Source organism: Anomaloglossus baeobatrachus, unplaced genomic scaffold (genome assembly GCF_048569485.1).
Source record: "Anomaloglossus baeobatrachus isolate aAnoBae1 unplaced genomic scaffold, aAnoBae1.hap1 Scaffold_458, whole genome shotgun sequence".
Taxonomy (NCBI): Eukaryota; Metazoa; Chordata; class Amphibia; order Anura; family Aromobatidae; genus Anomaloglossus; species Anomaloglossus baeobatrachus.
The window spans coordinates 110,391-135,491 of NW_027443919.1; the positions used below are offsets into that span (position 1 = coordinate 110,391).

General features: G+C 44.4%; 1 protein-coding gene across 1 annotated transcript in view; it reads right to left on the reverse strand.

Moving 5' to 3' along the window:
- Nucleotides 1-19,640, reverse strand: part of LOC142280570 (uncharacterized) — a 28,715-nt gene extending 9,075 nt beyond the window's left edge. The window contains exon 1 of the mRNA XM_075332751.1: nt 15,525-19,640. Within this exon, the coding sequence (XP_075188866.1) occupies nt 15,525-19,640 (4,116 nt within the window). The remainder of the gene's footprint in view (nt 1-15,524) is intronic.
- Between the last annotated feature and the right edge of the window lie 5,461 nt (nt 19,641-25,101).

A 25,101-nucleotide genomic window follows, 5' to 3' on the forward strand; every position in this document is an offset into this window, starting at 1 on the left:
TAGTACAGTGTGTACCCCCTAATGCTGTGTGTATTCCCTTGTGCTGTGTGTATCCCCTAATGCTGTGTGTTCCCCCTAATGCAGTGTACCCCCTAATGCTGTGTACACCCCAGTGCTGTGTACTCCCTAGTACAGTGTGTACCCCCTAAGCACGGTGTAACCCCTCACTGCTGTCCGTGCCCCCCTAGTGCTGTCTGTACCCCCTGGGTGATGTCTACGCCCCCCCCAGTGCTGTCCGCACCACCTAATGCTGTCCATGCTGCACCCAGTGCTGTCCATGCCACGGTGAGTGCTGTCTGTGCCCCCCTTATGCTATCCATGCTCCCCAGTGCTGTGTGTCACCCCTCAGTACTGTGTACCTCCCAGTGCTCTTAACTCGCTACTGCTGTCTGTACCCTCCCACTGCTTTCTATGCCCCCCAGTCTGTGCCCTCTTGTTGATGTCTATGTTCCACCAGACCTGTCTGTCTCCCTAGTGATGCCACCTAGTGCTGTCCATGCTGCCACCCAGTGCAGTCCGTGCTGCCACCCAGTGCAGTCCGTGCTGCCACCCAGTGCAGTCCGTGCTGCCACCCAGTGCTGTCCCTGTCCCCAGTCATGTCTGTGCCACTGCCAGGGCTGTCCATGCCCCCTACTGATGTATATGCCCCAGCCCCTCCTGTGATATAAACTCCCAGTGTCTCCTGTAATTTATGCACCCCTGCCCCTCCTGTGATGTTTATGCCCCCAGCATCTCCAGACAGAGACAAACCTGGAAAAGCAGCTGTGAGAAACAAGATGATCAATATCACCAAACATCACAATTGCACCAAAGAGAAGCAGCTCCTGCCCCCACAGTAGGGGTGAGTTAATTAATTGTTTGACCAAATATAGCAGGGTTATTTTTCAGGTTGATAATGTTGTGCGGCCCCCAAAGGTTAGTACGAAATTCCAAATGGCCCCTGCCAGTAAAAAGGTTCCCCACCCCTGCAGTAAGTGATAGACATACAAAAACACATTAAAAATATAGTGTTACAGTTGTGAGGTAGCGACCACCAATGTTGTGGATGGTCGCTATGTGTTGCAGTGGAGAAGGATTCCCTGCCCTATTGAACTGAAGATGTGACTGTGGGACCTGTAGTTTCACAGGACTTGGGTTGTAATTAAGGGTTAGCTTCCCTTTAAACTATGGGCGGCGTGATGGACAGGGCTGGAGAATCACATACCTCCACCTGTGGGTGTGTCCGGTTGGGTTTAAGAGACTGTTAGTTTTAGAGACAGAAAAAAGTCTGAGTGTGCTGCACATGGAGATTGTGTGCTGCACATGGAGATTGTGTGCTGCACATGGAGATTGTGTGCTGCACATGGAGATTGTGTGCTGCACATGGAGATTGTGTGCTGGAGGTCTCAGTCTGTGTGAAGACTGAAGAGAGACTTCTGGAAATCAGTCCAAGTGAGGACTGGGGATAAAACTGCAGCCTGGCTGGAGGCTGCAGGAAGGAACCACAGTGAGTGGTGTTCGCTGGCAGGAGCCAGAGTGTGGAGACTCCACTATGGACATTTAATTGGACTGGAAGCCCACGGTATGTTATATTTTCCTTTAAGCCAGGAGAGGCTTTGTTACATTTTGTTTAGCAGTTTATGTTGAGTCTATTAAATAAACTGCTGGGTTTTATAAGAGACAGTGATACCTGTGTTGCCTAAGCTACCTAATACCGCTGCAAGCGAGTGAAACCCCCAAGTTTCGGTAAGCAACGTTATACAGTGTACAAAACACACAAGGATGCAGAGGGTTAACACGCTGTAAGTTGGGTTAAATTATACAAACCCTAGGAGTATAGTGAACAGATAAAGCCTAATTGGCTATTCCTTTGGATTTGGATGTAGATAATAACAGAGGTAACAGTAATAGGGCTGTCGAAATTTACAAGATGATGGTCGCGGTGTAAGTAAAGTGCAACGGCTGGCTGTAAATATATATATATATATATATATATATATATAGTTCCGGAATTGCGACAGTGCAGACCTTCATTGGACCTGTGGGCTGACTAATAAAGTGTACATGTGCACTCAAAATTCATCGGTATAGACCTGTATGTTCCCAAATGCTGGTATCCCCATCATTGATGGGTCCATACCCAGGGACTCAACACGTGAATTTCACATATAATAGTGAGAGAATGATAGTAAAATTCTGTAGTAAATATTATATCTCATCACTATAGAAACAGGACTAAATGGTAATCTCAGCAGCCACAACTCTGCCTAATGGCTGAAATACTAATAAACGCACTGAGTAGTGGAAAATACCAAAGGCAGAAAGAGTGTGCAGGAGAGTAGAAGGCACCTTGCATTAAATTCAAAAGAGCTTGTTGCATTACCTGGTGGTATATGGGGCTGGTTCTGAAGGCAAGAGTAAACCTCCTTAAAGACTATTTTTATAAAGGAACATTTCTCCTTTCCACACCCTTGGTGACCGATTCCATGTTCTGTATGTCTTTTTGTACTGTTTTGTATTTGTTCTTTTAACCTTTACCAATAAAAACTTAATATTTTCAATCATAATTGTGCCTTATCTCCTTTCCTCCTCTTTTGATATGCCTTTCGGAGTTGGCATTACCCCCGAGGGATGCTATTGTGTTATCTCCTCGGTGTATTAATCATGGCCAAATTTATGTGTTTAATCCTTATATGATGTGTTTGCTTAATGGCGGCCGCTTGCAGTCTGACGCCGGCGCATGCGCGCTACTGTCCACCGACCCCAACGGGGAAGCGCCGCGCGTCAACGGTGCCAGCACATGCGCAGTGGCTATAGAAGCCAGTGCACATACGCAGCCCTAATGACAGCGGGCAGGTGGAGGACAGCGGGCACGCGCACCAGACTGCAGTAAGCAACTTACGTCACATTCCCATATGCTGCACTATAATATGCGCTTGCTTACTTGCTAATCACTATGCATGATATGCAAAGTTGAAGCGACCAAATGGTCATGGAAACCTATAAATTTATAAATTCCAAGTATGCCATACATAACGATTGAGACATATGGTAATTCATAACATGCATCAGGTCGTGCAATATTGAGAGAATATCCACGTCAGGAATATGAATCCATTAGAGTGGGTTCTTCACATACAAGGTGATCCTTAGAGTTGGTAGAAGTATACTGTAAACAAATACACTAATTAAAACCGATTAAAAACAATACAGGAAAACAGTGGAAGAGATCAATCAAATATAATGTACTAAATTGCATAAATGATCGTTGCTGCGCAGAGAGCCAGATGGATTAATTGGGGACTATAGAGCTAGTACACAGGCATTTTTTTAGGGGAAAGAGAGTCCAACTTATAAGAAACAAGCAAATTAATTGGTTTCATTCAATCCCATAGTTTCCAATAGTGTAATCCATTTGTATTCTTGCTGTAATAGTTTCTTATTTATATTGCCGCCTCGAATCCCTACGGACACATGTTCAATCCCCCTTACCTTAAAGGTACAGGGATCACTATCATGTTTTAATTTGAAATGTCGAGGGATCGTTTTCAATTCCTCCAAATTGGAGATGGTTTTTGAAGCGACAATGTCGCATACGTGTTCCCTTGTCCTGACTCTTAGTTGGCGTGATATCAGCCCCATATAAAAATGTGGCCACAACCACACATCGCATAGTATATCACCTGCGTGGTGGATCAGGTGGATACTGGCGACTTTCAAATTCTTTGTCTCCCCATGATGACCTAAAGGTCTTAGTCCTGCACATATTGGTGCATGCCCTACATCCACCACAGGGGTATCTAGTATATACTTTTTTAGGATTGGTTTGGTCTGGAGAACTGGCCACTGGCCAATGGCGCCAATTTGTCGCTAATTATTTCTGTGTTTTTCACAGCATCCAGTAATAAGAATAAAATGGATTATGAAGTCAGAGAAAAGTTAATTGCTTTCAAAAATGAACGCAGTGTTCAGTGATGAGCCCATATTGGTGTCTACGGAAAGCAGTGGAGAGATGCAAAATAGTATAGATCGATATAAGGAGTTGCTGTGCAAGAGAACCAGAATCTGGTGGAATAGGGCATTTTTAGAAAAATATCTGGAGAAAAACCTCATACCACGGAGACTTAAGGGCACTTTACACTCTGCGATATCGGTATCGATATCGCTAGCGATTGTACCCACCTCCGTCGGTTATGCAACACGGGCAAATCGCTGCCCATGTCGCACAACATTGCTTACATCCGTCACACGCACTTACCTGCCTAGCGACGTCGCTGTGACCAGCGAACCGCCTCCTTTCTAAGGGGGCGGTTCATTTGGCGTCATAGCGCCCAATAGTAGAGGAGGGGTGGAGTTGAGCGGGCCGAACATCCCGCCCACCTCCTTCCTTCCTTATTGCCGGTGGGACGCTGATACGGTGAGTTTCCTCGTTCCTGCGGTGTCACACATAGCGATGTGTGCTGCCGCAGGAATGACAAACAACCTCGTTACTCACCTGACAACAATATTTGGTGTTTGGACGACCTCTCCAAAACCAACAATTTTTACCACTTTTGCAATTGTTGAAGGTCGCTCGTACATGTTACACGCTGCGATGTCGCTAACGATGCCGGATGTGCTTCACAAACACCATGACCCCGACGATAAATCGTTAGTGATATCGCAGCATGTAAAGCACCCTTTATAGTGCAGGTCTTTCCAGCCTTCAAGGAGCCGGATGATTAATTTAGGAATAGGTGGGAACAGGCGGCTACCACCTGCTCTAGAGAGTTCATGGAGCTGCTAGTACAACTAAATAAACAGTCAGTGACATGGATACAGAAATTGAACAAATACAGAAAAAGCTACAGGATGGCCTATCCAGTGATGCGCTGGTAAGACTAAATTCTGAGATTGAAGATGAATCCATTAAGTGGGAAAAAGAGGTAAGCGATGTTAAAATCAAAAAGTTTCAGAGAGATACTATGGATCACAACCAAAATAACATCTATAGATGGCATAGGAGACAGCGGGGTAAATGGAAGAACGCTGGATCAAGATCAGGGTCGTTTGCTTCCTGCACGTCCAATGAAGTTCAACGAACCAAGAATCAGGGTCTGGGAGTGGCATGACCTTGCGATCCACGGACAAGAGACAGAACAACTCTAGTAAAAGCATGCCCTCGGGATCATATAGGAAGAGTCACAAGAAAAATGATACGAACAAATTACAGGTGATTAACTTATCAGAACATGTATTGACTTATAATAAAAAAAAAAGTTGTTTGAGAGGGGGCTAACCTTTGCACCCACTAATGGCTTTAATCTTTTCACAGTTATAAAAGATGTTAATCTTTTATCAAGGAAATTTATTCTTAAAAAGCTGCATTATAAAAACAGCGATGACCATACGACCATGTCAGACTCTATAATAGAAGAAGCCTGGAGAAATTTGAATTTTTTGTTGGACGAGCAGGATGGAACGACCCAAGGTAAATACCCCAGGCATTTATATCCCAGATCGGTAACATTTCCCCCGATGTCGGCATCTCCTGCGGTGGAGATCTTCACTGATCTGGTTATCCATGATCTCAAGAGGATCTCTACTGCATGACTGAGTGACAACCTTACTCAGGGAGATCGAACGGCACTTTGTGAATTACAGTCGCTCGATGACCTTGTCATCAAACCAGCCGACAAAGGGGGAAACATTGTCCTATGGCCCAAAAAGATGTATGAGAAGGAGGCACAGAAACAGTTGAGGGATAGAATCACATATATAAAATTATCCAAAAATCCTATGTCATCATATTCTGCTGAATTAGGTCTGATACTATATGGCAGGGCATTATCCCTAAAAAAAAAATAATCTATGACGGTCTAATATTTAAATACCCTAAGACACCAACCACTTACTTCATCCCTAAAATCCACAAAAATGCCACCGAACCCCCGGGCAGACCTATCGTGTCTGGGTTGGAAGGCCTTTATGACCCGGTGTGCAAATTTGTGGATTTTTGTTTGCAACCACTGGCAGAAGCTCTCCCATCATACGTCCGTGACACCACGTACGTATTAACCAGAATTAACGGGATACATTTGGAGGATGATATGTACCTCGTGACTGCAGATATAGAGTCACTCTATACTTGCATTGATCATCAGCAGGGGTTGGAGGCGGCCCGCTTTTTTCTCGTGAACAGCAACTTGGATGGTCGCACATGTGAGTTGGTCCTTGGGCTGCTTGAGTTCATCCTAACGCATATTTTTTTTTCCTTTTAAAGAGCAATTTTATCTACAGCGGAGGGGTACTGCAAAGGGGGCGGCCTGTGCGCCTTCATTTGCAAACCTCTTTCTTGGGTTTTGGGAAAGTGGTTTGCGGGGGGGCGAGGACGCGTGGGCTGTAGACCATATACCCCTCTGGCCATGATACATTGACGATATTTTATTTATTTGGCAAGGCAGTGAGGATGGGCTTAGGCAGTTCATGGGCCAACTCAATGTGAATGATTTTAACATCAGGCGGACCTATGTGTATAGCAGGGAGGTGGTGGACTTCCTGGACATCAAGATCGATATTGACAGCAACCGACAGCTACAGTCAGACTTATTCAGGAAGCCCACCGCAATCAATTCCCTGTTGCATGCAGAGTCTAGCCACCATTACGTCACTATCAAATCTATCCCAGTTGGGCAGTTTATGAGAACGAAGCGGATTTGCTCAACCCCACAGAAATTTCAAGCTGATATATTGAGAAAGAGATTTCAGTCATGAGAGTACAGCAACAGATCCATAAAGGAAGGGTATAATAGGGTGAAGAAGTTCACATGAGAAACTTTACTCCAGTCCTCCAATGGAGTATCCAAGGACAACAATAATGTCAGATTCATCACAACATATAATTCACAATGTGAAGAGGTGAAAAGAAGTTTGCAGCGCCATTGGCCAGTTCTCCAGACCGAACCAATCCTGAAAAAGTATATACTAGATTACCTCCAGATGACCTATAGGAGAAGCAAAAATCTCAAAGATATATTGGTTAGAAGCCACTACGTGGCGACTACCAATACGCCCTTTGACACAGGGTCACCGGTTAAGGGGTGTTACCCCTGTGGTGGATGTAGGGCATGCGCCAATATGTGTGTGACCTTTAGGTCATCAGGGGAGACAAAGAATTTGAAATTCGCCAGTATATCACCTGCTCCACCACACAGGTGATATACTATGCGATGTGTGCTTGTGGCCTAAGTTATATTGGGCTGACATCACGCCAACTAAGAGTCAGGACAAGGAAACACGTACGCGACATTGTAGCTGCAACAACCATCTCCAATTTGGAGGAATTGAAAACAATCCCTCGACATTTCAAATTAAAACATGATAGTGATCCCTGTACCTTTAATGTAAGGGGGATTGAACATGTGTCCAGAGGGATTCGAGGCGGCAATATAAATAAGAAACTATTACAGCAAGAATGCAAATGGATTACACTATTAGAAACTAAATCACCTACAGGATTAAATGAAACCAATTAATTTGCTTGTTTCTTATAAGTTGGACTCTCTTTCCCCTAAAAAATGCCTGTGTACTAGCTCTATAGTCCCCAATTAATCCATCTGGCTCTCTGTTTAGAGCACGGTAGCTAGTATGCCGTGCGAATGCATGATGGCACAGGCCTGGTTATATATACAATGGAATGGCCATTATTATTGAATAAAGGTTTTTATGTTCACTATATGTGTGGTGAGTGAAGGGTTAAGAACAGCTGTGTTCTGTCATGAGGAGACTGGTTAAACCAGTTTAGGCTGGTTCTGCGCACCCGTTTTTTCTAACAGCTGATTGGTCAGCTGTTAGAAAAGTGCGGGAAATTTGTAAATAAAAGCAGGGGCTCTCCATCAGCTGGCTGTCAGAATTTCTGAAGATCAAAGAAGAACAGCTGATGGGAGCCTGCTGCAAGACCGGATGAAGAGGGCGAGCGAGGACAGTGGAGAAGCCTGGCTGAGACAATGCCTGGAGGCGTCTAGGCAGCCAGCAGACGTTGGAGAAGCTGAGGATCGTGACGCCGCGGTTATCCAGCATACCAACCCAGAAGAGATGGCAGCGCTGACAGCGGATATCCCGGAAAGAAGGCGGTCCCTGCGGCGCAGCGTCCTTCCAGCGGCAGTCGGTGAGAATGAGCAAGAAGCGGAAGCCGGAGCATCCCCGCCCATCCTGGCTGCGGAGGCGCGTCATTGTTCAGCGCCGGACAGAGCAGCCACGAAGAGGAAGAGTACGTCATCTAGTCGGCGTCGCCGTAAAAGCGCGGCACCGGCCCAGGGATTTGAAATTCCTGGTGGCAGCGGGAGATCATAGGGGAAGATCGTTCCTGAGGCCAGAAGAGCGACGGGGGCCCCCTGGTCCGAGTCCCCGTCTGAAGAGGAGGAGGTGCTTTGCCGAGGCCAGAGGCAGGAGCCTGAGGCGCGAAGCTGCTGGAGACCAGGGACGTCCACAGGAGGGCCGAGAACTGCAGAGCAGAGGACAGGGTGAGAGTTTCAATGTCCCTCTGTCTGTCTCGTGTGCCAGCCCTCTTCCTTTTAGTATAGAAGCTGTAGTGAAGAAAGTGTTATGTGAAATGTTAGCAGGGGGGCGGTGGCTAGGGAGAGTAGTGCAGGTCTTAGTGGTTGTCAGGAGTCCATGTCTCTGCATGGTTTTTTATTTAAGGAGGCTTTGACATGTGACATGTCCCCCCTGGGATTTCATTTGCCGCAGCCAGTTAGGGATAAGATTTACGAGGGGGATTATGTTGATTTGTTTTCTCTGCTTCCGTCTAGTAGAGAGAATGTTAAAAAGGATGAGAAGACGGATTTAGATGATAAGAAAAAGGCCGCCTTTAAATCATTCAATAACTGGCTGCAGGCATTTTGCATTTTTTCTTCTGTCTTGGGTGAAAAGAATCCGGCAGTTTGTTCGGGTCTTTTTCAGCACCTGGAGAACATATTAGAGGCATATCGCAGTTTTGGTGGCATTGCATGGCTGAATTATGATGAGAGTTTTCGTCAAAAATTAGCCATCCTCCGGAATATGCAATGGGGCCAAAAAGACGTCGGTCTATGGCTAAACCTTATGCTTCCTCAGAGGACTAATTTTAACAGATTTTCTCAAAATAATCCTATGGTTAAAAAAGGTTTCTGCTTTGCATTTAATGAGTCGTCATGTAAATTTACATCCAATTGCAGATTTCGACATGAGTGCTCCTTTTGTGGCGGCAATCATGCCATCTTCAAATGTTTCAAAAAACAGAACCAGAGTACACAGCAACAACACAACACTAAGGAGTCCATATTTAAAGGCGGTGACACCAGTGATAGTACAAAACATGCTGGGTTGGTTAGATCGCTATCCAGTCAGACAGAATGCTTAGTTAATTTTGGATGGATTTGTGAACGGGTTTTTTGTTCCTGAGTTTAAAGGGTCAGGGTGCATTTGGGTGGAGAATCTTCTTTCAGTAAATGAATTTGAGTCAGTGGTAGCTTCCAAAGTGCTAAAAGAGATTCAATTAGGTAGGGTAGCTGGTCCTTTTGTTAGTCCCCCGTTCAAGAATTTTCGGCTTTCGTCACTCGGGATAGTCCCTAAGAAGGAGAAGGGTAGTTTCCGTCTATTCCATCATTTATCGTTTCCAAGATATGGTTCTTAAATGTTGAGATTGAGCCGGATATAGTCTCGGTTAAATATTCCTCATTTGATCAAGCTGTGGATTTGTTAAGGGAAGCAGGTAGAGGGGCTTTAATGGCAAAATCAGATATACAGTCAGCATTCAGGCTTTTACCAGTGAATCCTTCGGGTTTCAATTCTCTGGGTTTTCAGTTTAGGGGGCACTATTTTTTTGACAAATGCCTCCCGATGGGTTTTTCTTTGTCTTGTTTTTATTTTGAATCTTTTTCATCATTTTTACATTGGGTTGTTGAGGTTGAGGGAGGTAAGGGAAAATTCTGCATTATTTAGATGATTTTTTATTTCTTGGTAAGGCGGAGTCTGAGGATTGTTTAAAGTTGTTAGTTAAGTTTCGTGAGTTGATGTGTTTGTTTGGTGTTCCTATAGCGGAAGAGAAGACGACTTTGCCCTGTCGGTGTTTGGAGTTTTTAGGCATCACTATTGATTCTGATAGGATGGAGTGTAGGTTGCCTCAGGATAAAGTTGCTAGGTTGGAAGCGGAGCTTTTGAGCTTGATTGTCAGAAAAAAAGACTACTTTGAAGAATCTGTAATCATTGCTTGGGCTTTTGAATTTTAGTTTGCAGATTTTTCCAATAGGTAGGGTATTTTCCATTTTCCGTTTTTTCTAACAGCTGATTGGTCAGCTGTTAGAAAAGTGCGGGAAATTTGTAAATAAAAGCAGGGGCTCTCCATCAGCTGGCTGTCAGAATTTCTGAAGATCAAAGAAGAACACCCACCCGCCATCCCTGGAGAAAGAACTTCTCGTGGAGGATCGCACTCGTCGTGGCATTTGTTAGAGGGAAAAGTCGTCAGCTTTGCTGGCGGACTAGTTTATGGACTGTGGTGATGAAATGGTTAATAAAGATTTGGTTATTTATTGGTAATTTTAATATGCTATTTAACCCTTAATAAATGTCACGGCCATTTAATGCCATCAAAATTATTCAGAGTGTCACGTCTATTTATTTTATATAGGCCTTGTGTTATCATGCGCAGCAATGATCATTTATGCAATTTAGTACATTATCTTTGATCTCTTCCACCGTTTTCCTGTATTGTTTTTAATCGGTTTTAATTTGTGTATTTGTTTACAGTATACTTCTACCAACCCTAAGGATCACCTTGTATGTGAAGAACCCACTCTAATGGATTCATATTCCTGACGTGGATATTCTCTGCATATTGCACGACTTGATGCATGTTATGAATTACCATATGTCTCAATCGTTATGTATGGCATATGTCGCGGGCGGAGGTGGGGACGCCGCGCTCTCCCACTGCTCGGGTCCGGCTGCCGCTGCTGCTGCGGCCTGCTGCTGCTCGGTGGCTCGAGCGATGGGCCGGATCCCGGGGACTCGAGCGGCGCTCCTCGCCCGTGAGTGAATGGGGATTGGTTTTTGGGATTGTTTATTGTCCGTGACGCCACCCACAGTTGTGGTGATTGTGTGGACACCACCGCTGCTCTGTATGGGGATCCCGGGAGCGGTGACAGGGAGCAGCAAAGTTGTTGGTTCTCCCCTCCGTGGGTAGGGGGTGGTTGTCCCGGGGCCCAGTGATGAGATGGGGGATGAGGGATGGCGGGGCCGGTGCAGGGCTTGGTGGGGTGCAGGGATGCGGGGCAGCGCTGTGCCTCACGGCACTGTGGTACTCACTCAGCCTGAGACGGGGACACAGTTCTCGGTAAAACACACGGCTGGAAAGACGGTTCCCACGGACGGCTGCTGTTGCTTTTCCCCGGTAGTTGACGATGACGGTCCCTTTTCCTGCACGTAAGTCTATATTGGTAGCGATGGGTTCCCACCGGAAAACCCACTCCCTGGCTTGGATATGGGCCGGAGGAGCCCCACTTTACCCGCAGGCGCTGGCCCTGAGAAACTGGTGCCTTGGCGGTGGCGGTGTCTCTCTCCTACGGTTGGACTGTTGCCTTCAATCGGGACTTAGTTGTTGGGAGACCCGGAGGTCCCCTTCACTGACGGATTTGGCAAATTCACGGCGACTCCTAGCCTTGCCGGGATCCGAAAGGCCCCTGCCAATGTTGCTGGCTTCTCTTCGTATACCATTCTGGTACCGCCGGGCCACCACCCGTCCACGGTCCTTTCGACAACCTCCGATCAGCCTCTCCTGCAGACGGTCACCGCCGTCTGCTGACCTTGCTGTCTCAGTCCGGGGCACGCACCCGGACCAACTTCAGGCTTCCTCAACTGTCACTTTCTCTTCCAGTTTTACTCCTCTCTCTTGCTCCTCTACCACTTCACTCTCACTTCAAACTCTGACTAAACTGATCTGACTGGTTCTCCCGCCTCCAGGGTTGTGAACTCCTCGGTGGGCGGAGCCAACCACCTGGCCCACCCCCTGGTGTGGACATCAGCCCCTGGAGGAAGGCAACAAGGATTTTTGGTTTAGCTTCGGTGTACCTATCCGGGGTGTAGGGTGTGGTGGTGTCATGACCTGTGACCCCTGGCTTGCCCAGGGCATCACACATACTTGGAATTTATAAATTTATAGGTGTCCAAGACCATTTGGTCGCTTCAACTTTGCATATCATGCACAGTGATTAGCAAGTAAGCAAGCGCATATCATAGTGCAGCATATGGGAATGTGACGTAAGTTGCTTAATGCAGTCTGGTGCGCGTGCCCACTGTCCTCCACCTGCCCGCTGGGTCACGCCGCTGTCATTAGGGCTGTGTATAAGCCCTGGCTTCTATAGCCACTGTGCATGCGCTGGCAACTCTGAAGAGCGGTGCTTCCCCGTTGCGGTCGGTGGACAGACTGCAAGCGGTGGCCATTAGGCGAACACATCATACAAGGAGAGGGAAAATTGATCTGCAATAGCCCCCTGAGGAAGCGTTTTATGCGAAATGTACATAGGGGCGGAAGTGGATGCACTGCTGACCCACCAACTCTAACATGGGTAACAAAGAAATATGATGTTTATATCTGATACTGGGTATTTACTATTTTAGCAAAGCCTGTTAGCAATGACAGATATCATATTCCTTATAAATATATATATTTATAAATATATATATATATATATATATATATATATGAAAGAGGTAAGAGTCCCGGTGCACCACCTACTCCGTGTGTTACTACACGTTCAGCTACTTGAGCCCTACTGAGCCATGGAGGGGATCATGGTGCAGACTTGCGGTGAAGACCAAGATAAATCCAAAGGAGAAAGAAAGTCGCACTTCAGATGATCACCATATAACTCCGTCTTTATTGCAGGGGAAACATGAGGGTACAAGCGGTGGGGAGGGTGAGACAAGCCATACAACGCCGGACGACGGCGTGCCGTTTCGCTAGAACTTAGCTTCCATGGGTCCAGTGCAAACTGCCATGCAGCACCGCCCTTTTAACACAAATGGTGCGGGTACTGCATTAGCAGAGTGATTTAAAATGCAAATGCAAGTATACAATTAGTAGCTGCAAAAAACAGGTGAAGACTTCAAGGGTATTAACATATCACAGTCTAATACACATATCTCTCAAAATACAATAATATACAAAAGGCGGACAGAATCACAATCCCTACAAGAACAGAACAAAATTCTGATGTACAGTACAGCGAGCACAAAAACAGTAGAAATTATTTTAAATTTGTGAAAAAAAAAAAAAAAATTTCAGAGACAGTGTATGCAATAATGTTAAAATGCAAAACAGTAGCTATTAATCAACGCCATGATCAGATAGTGCTAGCAAAACAAGGGTGTCACAGTCAGGATGTCATATAGTCGACATGCCAAAAAAAAAAAAAGGTCTTTCAAGAAAAACTGACAAGTTGTTTCTGTCATTCAAACCTAGCGGTCCCATTGCGTTTAGATCCAGAATCAATCTGGATTCTTTTTGTAACAGCGTGCGGTGCGTGTCGCCGCCTCTGCTGCTAGGATTGACTTTAAAGAGACCAGCAAAAGAACAGGACAGGACTGCGATGGCGACGAATGATCGTGATAGACCTCGCAAATTTTTTTTTAAAAAAAATACCAGGAAAAATGCCGCATAATGCCGCCGGGGATAGATGCACCTTCAATTTCAAATACAATTCTGTTTGACATTGTGAGATCCAGCATAAAGAGACACTGGCATTTGTTGAAAAACGATAAAGACCTTAGAGCCCTGGTTAAAGAGGGTCCCTTGGTATCTTACAGAAGAGGCCATAATTTAGTCGACCTTTTGGTAAAAAATAGATTCGTGCCCACAAAGGAAAAGACATGGTTAGACAAGAAAAAAATTAAGGGTAATTTTAGATGTGGGAATTGTCCTTTCGGTTCGGCCCATAAAACGGGGGATGTAATAAGTGGGGTGTGAGTACCTCAGGGTTAATGATTTCATATCGTGCAAGTCCACTTATATAGTGTATGCATTATTCTGCCCCTGCAATTTTTATTACATTGGAAAAACTATCCGGCCCCTTTACGTCCGTTTTAGGGAACATTGCAAATCCTTAATATCAGGGATAGGTTCAGCAAGACTTATTAAACACATGCAGGAATGCCATAATAGTAATTCCAATCTACTTTCTTTTGCTGGTCTGTTTAAAGTCAATCCTAGCAGCAGAGGCGGCGACACGCACCGCACGCTGTTACAAAAAGAATCCAGATTGATTCTGGATCTAAACGCAATGGGACCGCTAGGTTTGAATGACAGAAACGACTTGTCAGTTTTTCTTTAAAGACCTTTTTTTTTTTTTTTTGGCATGTCGACTATATGACATCCTGACTGTGACACCCTTGTTTTGCTAGCACTATCTGATCATGGCATTGATTAATAGCTACTGTTTTGCATTTTAACATTATTGCATACATTGTCTCTGAAATTTTTTTTTTTTTTTTCACTAATTTAAAATAATTTCTACTGTTTTTGTGCTCGCTGTACTGTACATCAGAATTTTGTTCTGTTCTTGTAGGGATTGTGATTCTGTCCGCCTTTTGTATATTATTGTATTTTGAGAGATATGTGTATTAGACTGTGATATGTTAATACCCTTGAAGTCTTCACCTGTTTTTTGCAGCTACTAATTGTATACTTGCATTTGCATTTTAAATCACTCTGCTAATGCAGTACCCACACAATTTGTGTTAAAAGGGCGGTGCTGCATGGCAGTTTGCACTGGACCCATGGAAGCTAAGTTCTAGCGAAACGGCACGCCGTCGTCCGGCGTTGTATGGCTTGTCTCACCCTCCCCACCGCTTGTACCCTCATGTTTCCCCTGCAATAAAGACTGAGTGATATGGTGAGCATCTGGAGTGCGACTTTCTTTCTCCTTTGGATATATATATATATATATATATACTAGAAGGTGGCCCGATTCTAACGCATCGGGTAGTCTAGAATGTGTATGTTTGTTAGCAGATTGAATAATAATGTAATAAATTGTTTGGATGGGTTAGTTTTAATTTAGTATTCTTAAAATAGTTTATTGGTTTAAGAATGACAAATAGAACAAACAATTTTATTTTCAATAATTTATTAGATAATGAATTGGTTTCAAACTATCAATACATATATTTCATATACTATAAATGGTTACAATTTTTTTTGTATGAGAGGAAAATGAAAGGATGGGAGGGGTAAGAATATTTTATTAGGGAAGAAAGCAGGGGAACAATGAGGTAAGTGGGTACTATGGAAAGAGGTTGTGGAAACATTCCTGGTTATTTAGTTCATGTTAAATATTTTTATGATCGGTGATTAATATGAACAGTTTTAATAGATGAGTCTAATGTTTAATGATGTCCATGGCTTGTAATGAAAGAAGGTTATGAACAGTGTAAAGTTAATTAAAAATATTTTTATACACCACATTTTGTGTAAAGATCTTTTCACTCTCTTTAAGTAACTTTCCTTGTAAAGGTGTGTCAAGAACTTGTACTTTGACGTTGCATCTCATTGTCACTCTTGAAAACGCAACGTACAGTTGTCCATGGCCAAAAACTGGTTCAGGTAGATATATGCCAACACGGTGTAGAGTTTGGCCTTGTGACTTGTTTATTGTCATGGCAAATGCAGGTTTTAGGGGAAACTGACGACGGCGAAGTTTAAATGGAAGGCGAGTGTCTGAAGGACATATATCAATACGTGGAATTAACACTTCCTTTTCTTTAGCTGATCCAGTGATGACTCTTGCTTGAATAAGGTGTGAATACATTCCAGTCACAATAAGGCGCGTTCCATTACATAGTCCTTGTTTGGTATTTAGATTCCGGAGCAACATAACAATGGTTCCAATTTTAAGTTGAAGTATGTGGGATGGCATTCCTGATGGTGTTACACTGTTTAAAAATTCAACGGGATAATGTTCACGTTCATCTTCATTATCTACATCGATTGAATCATCACTTTTGTACAACTTATATTCACCTGGCATGCGATCCATTACACGGGAATTTAGTAGAGTAACGTCTTCATTTTTGGCACAGAGAATTGCATAGGAAGAGGCTTTGTTAACATTGTTTTTGTCGTTAATATCAATGTTCAAACGTTGTCCAAAAACCTCAGTTACAATGCAGTCTTTACATAACATGTCTTCAGGTATTTCTATAATGTCTTCTCCAAGGTTATATTGATTGGTAAGTTCACCGTTACCAAGTTTCAGAAGCCATTTGCTGTAATCTGGATCAGTAGATCGCATGTTGTTAATTAGTTGGAGTTTGGTAAAGTTTTTCCAAAGTTCTGACATTTTTAAGCTGGACTCAATAATATCTGTTCTTGTTCCACTTGGTATAACTGGAAGGCATTGTCGAAAATCTCCCCCAATAACAAACACTTTTCCACCAAATGGAATTACATTTTTTTCTGCTACCTTTGTGGTCATTACTTCACGTAGAAGTCTGTCAATTAAGGTCAAAGCATATTTGGAGGCCATAGTGCATTCGTCAATTATTAAAAGACTTGCATTTTGTAAAAGTTTTCCTGCTACTGTATCTTGTTTGATTCGTGAAACGGATATTTCATTGACTGGAACTGGGATGCCAAATAGTGAATGCATAGTGCGACCTTCGTTTAATAGATTTGCTGCAATACCTGTTGTAGCAGATGTCAACACTTTTTTTCCCAACCCTCTAACGTGATGTATTAAAACATCATAAAGGTATGTTTTGCCGCTTCCTCCAGGACCGTCAATAAAGAAACATTTAGGGTTCGCATTTCCTTGGTTAAGAATGGCACTTAAAATGGTGCCATATGCAATTTGTTGTTGTTCATTTAAGGAGATTCTCAGCTCTGTTGCTAACAATAATTCTGAAGATTCATTATACTGCGGAGCTTGTGGAAGTTGTATTTCAGGGTGTGGCAAATTAAAGTCAGCATACGTTTTTCCATGTAGTAATAAAATATTTTGGACATCTTGCATGGCGTAAGCTTCACATTTGCAACAATGACCAGTTTGGTTGTGAAGATGTAAGCAGTAATCTTCAATTAGATTTTCTTTGAAAAGTGTCCAAAGTTGATCAGGGTTTGTAGGGGGGCCAAACACGCAAATGTAGGCAAACAATTCACGAAGTTGCTTAGGCATATGTAGGGTTACTGCGTCTTGTAAAGTAAGTTTCCAAACTGTATCATCAAATAGAAGTCCCAAAGCCAAAGCTGCAGCTTTAAATGTATCATGTAATACTCCATGAACGGTTTTTAAATGGTTATAACTTGTAGCTCCTCTGACATGCAGTAGTAAGAGGCGAAGGCAATATCTTTCTTGATCTTTGAGACTAACAGTATACATGCGTCCAATTATTGTGCTTACTCCACGTAGTCTTGGATTCCAAGTTTTTTTCCAAACATAATGCTCTGGAATCTCTCGATACAAATATTGCCTTGCATTTTTATCTCGTTGGTTTAGCAAAAACCATTCTAGTAATGTTGAGGTTGTGGTTAAAGTTTTGGACACATCTTCGACTTGAGCATCTTCAAAAAAATAAAGTTGTTGTTGATGTGGTAAATGAATAGCTAATCGTATAATGGCATGGGACTGTGAATGCATTGGAAAGGCAAATATTCGCCACGCAGCTTCGGGAGCACTGACATATCTTGAGTCTACAAAAGTTGAAGATTCATCATGGTTCAGAGTTTTCTGTTGGATTTCGACATTAGCTTTGTCATGGCCTTTGTAGATATACTTAAAAAGATATTTAACACTTTTGATTGAACCACAGATTTCCACGTTGATGTGACAGTTGTAGCGTTTTAGTAGGTATGGATTGTATGGAACTATCCATGAGTTATTGATATGTTTATTTTTGTGAACAATGTTCTCAATATCTTGTCGTCGGTATGATGGGTAGCCATCTAAATCTTTAACAGTGTGCTGTTTTAAGTCCTTTGGAAATTTTTTAGTACATTTTCCATTTTGCATGCATGGACTTGCTGGATTAAGAACTCCACATGGACCATGAACCATATGAGACACTACAATGTCATAGAGCTCTGGATATTGTTGTTGGTTAGGAATCTCAGCCCATACTATGTTGTCGATGTCTTCCTCAGTGTGAATCTTAGAATTGGTGTCTAAGATAAGGAGAATATGTGCATGTGGTAGACCTCTTTTTTGAAACTCGATGACATGAACCATTGCTATGACTGTTCCAAACAGGCCATTTTTGATGTCTTGTAAAAGGCTTTTTAGTTTTAGCCGAAATATGCGTGCAACTAAGTCAGGCCTATGTTCTACGTGTTGCCATGGTTCCAGATGCTCGGTGATTTCAACCCATTTGGGATTACAGGTCATGGTAACAAAAATGTCTGGTTTTCCATACTTAGTGACTATTGCCATTGCATCTTGATAACGTTGTTGCATGTTGCGGGGGCTTCCTTCAAATGACGAAGGTAGAATAACTGTTTTGCCAATAGGTATTCCCTTTTCAATTGATTTTTGTTGCAAATGTTCTTGAAGAACACAGTAGTCTTCTACTTTGAGGATTTTTTGATTTTGTCTTATGTAATTCAGGCGATTAGCTTCTATTTTAACATATGCATCTACTAAGTACTGTTGTGTTAGTTTTCCACCGTTTAAAATTGGATTAAAGTGATTGCGGACAGAGAGTTGAAAACTGTAGTATTGCAGTTGTGTTATTCTTCTAGTAGTACCTTGTTGTTGTAGGTTTTCATGCCAGCCTTGATCACCTCTTGGAAAGAAAAGCGGATATAGAAGAGCATCAAGGTTGCTGTGCAAAATGCTAATCCGCTGTGTTTTAGGAAGTAAAGGGTTGTTTTTGTCTGGGTGAAGATGAACTAATATATCCCTGTTAAAAGGAGGCTCTCCATCATCATTTTGGAAAACTACTGCGACCTCACTAATGCGTGGTTTGTTGTATCGCCGTGGATCTTGTCCACGTTCTTGTTTAATGGCCATGACAATAGAAGGCATTGAAGTTCCATATGTGATAGCCTTCTGTTCTTCTTCGGCTTCTACGTCTTTTAGCATGCGATATGCAGCTGCAAATGGATTGATTTGTTGTAAAAGTTGTGCAATTTGATGCATCATTTCAGTATTACACTTTTTGTTTTCGTGAACAGTCAGCCGTTGTTCTGTTGCTTCATTTGGATCCAAAATGTATAATTGAGCATATTTTGGAGTTTGGCCCATTTCTGGATGAAGTGTCCCTGTGCGGTGGTAAATTTGACCATGAATTTTAAAACAATACGGGCCAAATCCTGGCGGCGGTGCAATATTGGCTCCAAATGAAGCAAATGCATGTGAACTGTTGATGCTTCGGATATTGTCCATAAAATTTTTACTGTGTGGATGACTTCCTTTCATCAATTGCTCTAACAGATCTGAGTATTGAGGTATGGGCAACTGAATTTTCCCTTTTTGGCAGCATTGAGTGAACAGATTGTCTGCTGGTTTTTCATCGGTAAAATTGTGCGAGTTGCATTTGGAGCAGAGTGAATTCATCTTTCCACAGTAATGCTGAATAATTGTATTTTCATTATGTGTTCTGCTGGCTGTAAAAAGTTGAATATTGTGTTGAGTTTGGCTGAGATGGTAGATCATTCTTTTGTGATGAATTAGGCGATCATGTTGTTGTCTTTTTAGTTTGGAAGATGGGGATTCCTGTCTCCGTTGTTGGCTGTGGGCTTCTGCATCCTGAGCTTGTCTTGCAGCAGTTTGTTGTGGTGTCTCTTGTTTTCTACGTTGTGTGTGAGCTGTGGCATCTTGTGCTTGTCTGTCCACAGTTTGTTGAAGTGTCTCTTGTTTTCTACGTTGTGTGTGAGCTGTAGCATCTTGTGCTTGTCTGTCCACAGTTTGTTGAAGAGTCTCTTGTTTTCTACGTTGTGTGTGAGCTGTAGCATCTTGTGCTTGTCTGTCCACAGTTTGTTGAAGAGTCTCTTGTTTTCTACGTTGTGTGTGAGCTGTGGCATCTTGTGCTTGTCTGTCCACAGTTTGTTGAAGAGTCTCTTGTTTTCTACGTTGTGTGTGAGCTGTAGCATCCTGAGCTTGTCTGTCCACAGTTTGTTGAAGAGTCTCTTTTTTTTCTACGTTGTGTGTGAGCTGTAGCATCTTGTGCTTGTCTGTCCACAGTTTGTTGAAGAGTCTCATGTTTTCTACGTTGTGTGTGAGCTGTGGCATCTTTTGCTTGTCTGTCCACAGTTTGTTGAAGAGTCTCTTGTTTTCTACGTTGTGTGTGAGCTGTGGCATCTTGTGCTTGTCTGTCCATAGTTTGTTGAAGAGTCTCTTGTTTTCTAAGTTGTGTGTGAGCTGTGGCATCTTGTGCTTTTCTGTCCACAGTTTGTTGAAGAGTCTCTTTTTTTCGACGTTGTGTGTGAGCTTGAGCATCGTGGGCTTGTCTATCGGAAATTTGTTTAGGTGAGGCTTTGTGTCGACATAGTCTTTGAGAATTAGCTTCTCTGGCTTGTCTTTCAGTAGTTTGTTGAAGTGTCTCGATGTTGCGACGTTGTTGTCGCATTGATGCTGCTGCTATTTTTCTATCATGTTCGCTGGTGTATTTTCGCTTACGCCCCCTTGTAAGACAGAGCTCGTCAAGTATTCTTGAGTGAAGCTGTAAAAGGCAGACAGATAGACGAAATAATACAGTTAGACTGTTGAGTGAAGTAAAGGATTTTTTTGTTAGAGTACTGTGCATGAGAGAAGGTGTTGAGTTGACTTGTGAGAGCTATGTTGCACTGTGTTACTGAGCAGGTCTTTACAAATGTTGCTGAAAGTATGTTACTACATGGTTTACATTATGTGTGTGTTCCACGTGGAAAAACTGTAGGAGTGTGGGAGTGTTTATCGTTGTGTTGTGACCTTCTTTGTGGGCTACGATACAGCAAGGTATGTGATGGGTAGAAATCTGGATAGTTTTTTGCGTTGTTAGTTGCCTCCATTTGTAATGTAAGGCAGTTGATGTGACAGTACTTGTCCCGTTGCTAAGGGGGCGTTGGCTTATAGAGAATGCATTGGGGCATTAATTTATCTGCGCAGGCAGATGCAAACTGGAACCAATGGAGGCAAGACATGTTAGTGAGGTGGGATGATTTTGGTAGTTACTATGTGTATTTTGTGTGTGTCCATTCTCTTCTTCTTCTGACTTACCTCTTCATTTCTAATTTCTTGTGGTGTCTCCTGTTGTGTTGGAAGTGCGGGAGGTGATACTTCCAAGGCTTGTCTGTTGTCCTTTTTTTGAAGATTATCTTGGTGTAGCTGTTGTGTGTGAGCCGTACCCTCGTGGGTTATTGTGCAGGCAGTTTGTTTACGTGTGTCTTGTTCTGGAGGCTGTGTGCTAGCGTTGGCATCACATCGTTGTCTGTTGACCTCTTGTTCTATTTGCCTTTGTTTTTGACGTTGTAGTTGCCTTCTTTTTGCTGCAGCTGCTTTTCGTTCCTGGTCGGTGGTGTACTTGCGCTTCGGCCCCATTATAAGGCAATCAGTGTAAATCGTGCTAGACGTAATCTGAAAAAGACACGAAAATTGCAAGACATGGCAAATGATATGGTAGACTACAGGCAAGAAGTATGTATTCAGCAGCATGTTAGTTTTTTTTTTTTTATAGGATTTTGAGAAAGGTATGTAGCAGTGGTTATGAGGTAAAGTCTTGAATAATGATGGTTCATTTATTGCTTGTTGGTGTTCCGCTGTGCAGCACGCATCAGCGTGTTTGACAGCGGAAGATCATCGATCTGAATGGGCATGGAACCGGCATATACTGGTAACTATGGTAAACGATCAGGTAAGTATGCAAAGCGCAAAACTCTAGAAGTGTGGGAGTGTTTATCATTGTGTAGTGAGCTTCCTTTGGGGGCTACGATACAGCAAGGCATGAGATGGGTTGAAATCTCGTTACTTTTTAGAGGTGTTAATTGCTTCCATTTGTAATATAAGGCAGTTGATGTGACAGTACTTGTCCCATTGCTAAGAGGGCGTTGGCTTATAGAGAATGCATTGGGGCATTAATTTATCTGCGCAGGCAGATGCAAACTGGAGCCAATGGAGGCAAGACATGTTAGTGAGGGGGGATGATTTTGGTAGTTACTATGTGTATTTTGTGTGTGTCCATTCTCTTCTTCTTCTGACTTACCTCTTCATTTCTAATTTCTTGTGGTGTCTCCTGTTGTGGTGGAAGTGCGGGAGGTGATACTTCCAAGGCTTGTCTGTTGTCCTTTTTTTGAAGATTATCTTGGTGTAGCTGTTGTGTGTGAGCCGTACCCTCGTGGGTTATTGTGCAGGCAGTTTGTTTACGTGTGTCTTGTTCTGGAGGCTGTGTGCTAGCGTTGGCATCACATCGTTGTCTGTTGACCTCTTGTTCTATTTGCCTTTGTTTTTGACGTTGTAGTTGCCTTCTTTTTGCTGCAGCTGCTTTTCGTTCCTGGTCGGTGGTGTACTTGCGCTTCGGCCCCATTATAAGGCAATCAGTGTAAATCGTGCTAGACGTAATCTGAAAAAAACACGAAAATTGCAAGACATGGTAAATGATATGGTAGACTACAGGCAAGAAGTATGATTTTTGTTCAAGGTATTTAGCAGTGTGTGTGAGTTAAAGTTTTGAATAATGATGTTTCATTTTTTGCTCGATGGTCTTCGGCTGTGCAGCACGCATCAGCGTGTTTGACAGCGGGAGACCATCAATCTAAATGTGCAGGAAACTGTCGTAGACTGGTAACCATGGTACACAATGGAATAACTATGCAAATTGCTTTGCTTATTTACCCAATGTGTACCATAGTTACCAGCGTACGCCGACTCCCGCACACGTGTACCGTGAGCCGGGGTAAGCTGGTAACCATAGTACACATTGGCTAACAAACCAAAATGCTTTCGATATGAAGAAAAGGAGAGATTCCAGCAACTCCAGGAGAAAGTAGAATTTTATTTAAAAATGGATTCTTTATTGATAATAAAAATATTCCATCCAAGCAAGACAAAAAATAGTGAGGCAAGACAGAGGAGTCGTTTCCTACGCGTTTCAACGTAGATAGGTTGGAATCATGGCATTCCATGATTAAGACCTATCTAGGTTGAAACGCGTAGGAAACGGCTCCTTTGTCTTGCCTCACTAAAAATCATTTTGTTTTGCTTTGATGAAATATTTTTATTATCAATAAATAATCCATTTTTAAAGAAAATTCTACTTTCTCCTGGAGTTGCTGGAATTTCTCCTTTTCTTCATGTGTTCTCACCCAGGTCCAGGGTGTTTCCGTGCACCAGAGGTAAAATTTGGGAGTGAAGAGGGGAGAGCTGAAGTTAGTTCGTTTTTGAAAATGCTTTCCATAGTTACAGGATTGTATACCATTGTTACCTGTGTAAGTCGTTAAGCTGCTAACCAGAGTGCAAATTGGCTAACTATGCAAATCGACCGTGGTGGTTTATTTTTTGCTTGTTGATCTCTTGCTGTGTAGCTGTGTGCACCCCCATGCTGCGCATTCCCCATCGTTCTCCATCCCCTATGCTGCGCACTCCCAAACGTGCTCCATCCCCCATGCTGCAAACTCCCCATCGTGCTCCATCCCCGATGCTGCGCACCCCCCATCATGCTCCATCCCCGATGCTGCACACCCCCCCATCGTGCTCCATCCCCCATGCTGCACCAGCATCAGCCTCTCTGCCCCCAGCGTCAGCTTCTCTGCCCCCAGCATCAGCCTCTCTCCTCCCAGCATCAGCCTCTCTCCTCCCAGCATCAGCCTCTCATCCTAGCATCAGCCTCTCTCCTCCCAGCATCAGCCTCTCCTCTCTGTCCCCAGCATCAGCCTCTCTCCTCCCAGCCTTCCCCAGCATCAGCCTCTCTCCTCCCAGCCTCCTTCCTCCCACCCTCCCCCAGCATCAGCCTCCCCCTCCCAGCCTCACCCAGCATCAGCCTCCCCCAGCATCAGCCTCTCTTCTCTCAACCTACCCCTCCCAGCCTTCCTCCTCCCAGCCTCCCTCAGCATCAGCCTCCCTCTCCCAGCCTCCCCAAGCATCAGCCTCCACCAGCATCAGCCTCTCTCCTTCCAGCCTCCCCCAGCATCAGCCTCCGCCAGCATCAGCCTCTCTCCTTCCAGCCTCCCCCAGCATCAGCCTCTCTACTTCCAGCCTCCCTCAGCATCAGCCTCCCCTTCCCAGCCTTCCCCAGCATCAGCTTTCCCTCCCAGCCTCCCTCAGCATCAGCCTTCCCTAGCATCAGCCTCTCTCCTCCCAGCCTCAGCCTCTCTCCTTCCAGCCTCCCCCAGCATCAGCCTCTCTCCTTCCAGCCTCCCTCAGCATCAGCCTCCCCTTCCCAGCCTTCCCCAGGATCAGCCTCTCTCCTCCCAGCCTCCCTCCTCCCAGCCTCCCTCAGCATCAGCCTCCCTCTCCCAGCCTCCCCAAGCATCAGCCTCCACCAGCATCAGCCTCTCTCCTTCCAGCCTCCCCCAGCATCAGCCTCCGCCAGCATCAGCCTCTCTCCTTCCAGCCTCCCCCAGCATCAGCCTCTCTCCTTCCAGCCTCCCTCAGCATCAGCCTCCCCTTCCCAGCCTTCCCCAGGATCAGCCTCTCTCCTCCCAGCCTCCCTCCTCCCAGCCTCCCTCAGCATCAGCCTCCCTCTCCCAGCCTCCCCAAGCATCAGCCTCCACCAGCATCAGCCTCTCTCCTTCCAGCCTCCCCCAGCATCAGCCTCCGCCAGCATCAGCCTCTCTCCTTCCAGCCTCCCCCAGCATCAGCCTCTCTCCTTCCAGCCTCCCTCAGCATCAGCCTCCCCTTCCCAGCCTTCCCCAGGATCAGCCTCTCTCCTCCCAGCCTCCTTCCTCCCAGCCTCCCCCTCCCAGCCTCCCTCAGCATCAGCCTTCCGCTCCCAGTCTCCCCCAGCATCAGCCTCCCCAAGCATCAGCCTCCACCAGCATCAGCCTCTCTCTTTCCAGCCTCCCCCAGCATCAGACTCTCTCCTTCCAGCCTCCCTCAGCATCAGCCTCCCTTTCCCAGCCTTCCCCAGGTTCAGCCTCTCTCCTCCCAGCCTCTTTCCTCCCAGCCTCCACCAGCATCAGCCTCTCTCCTTCCAGCCTCCCCC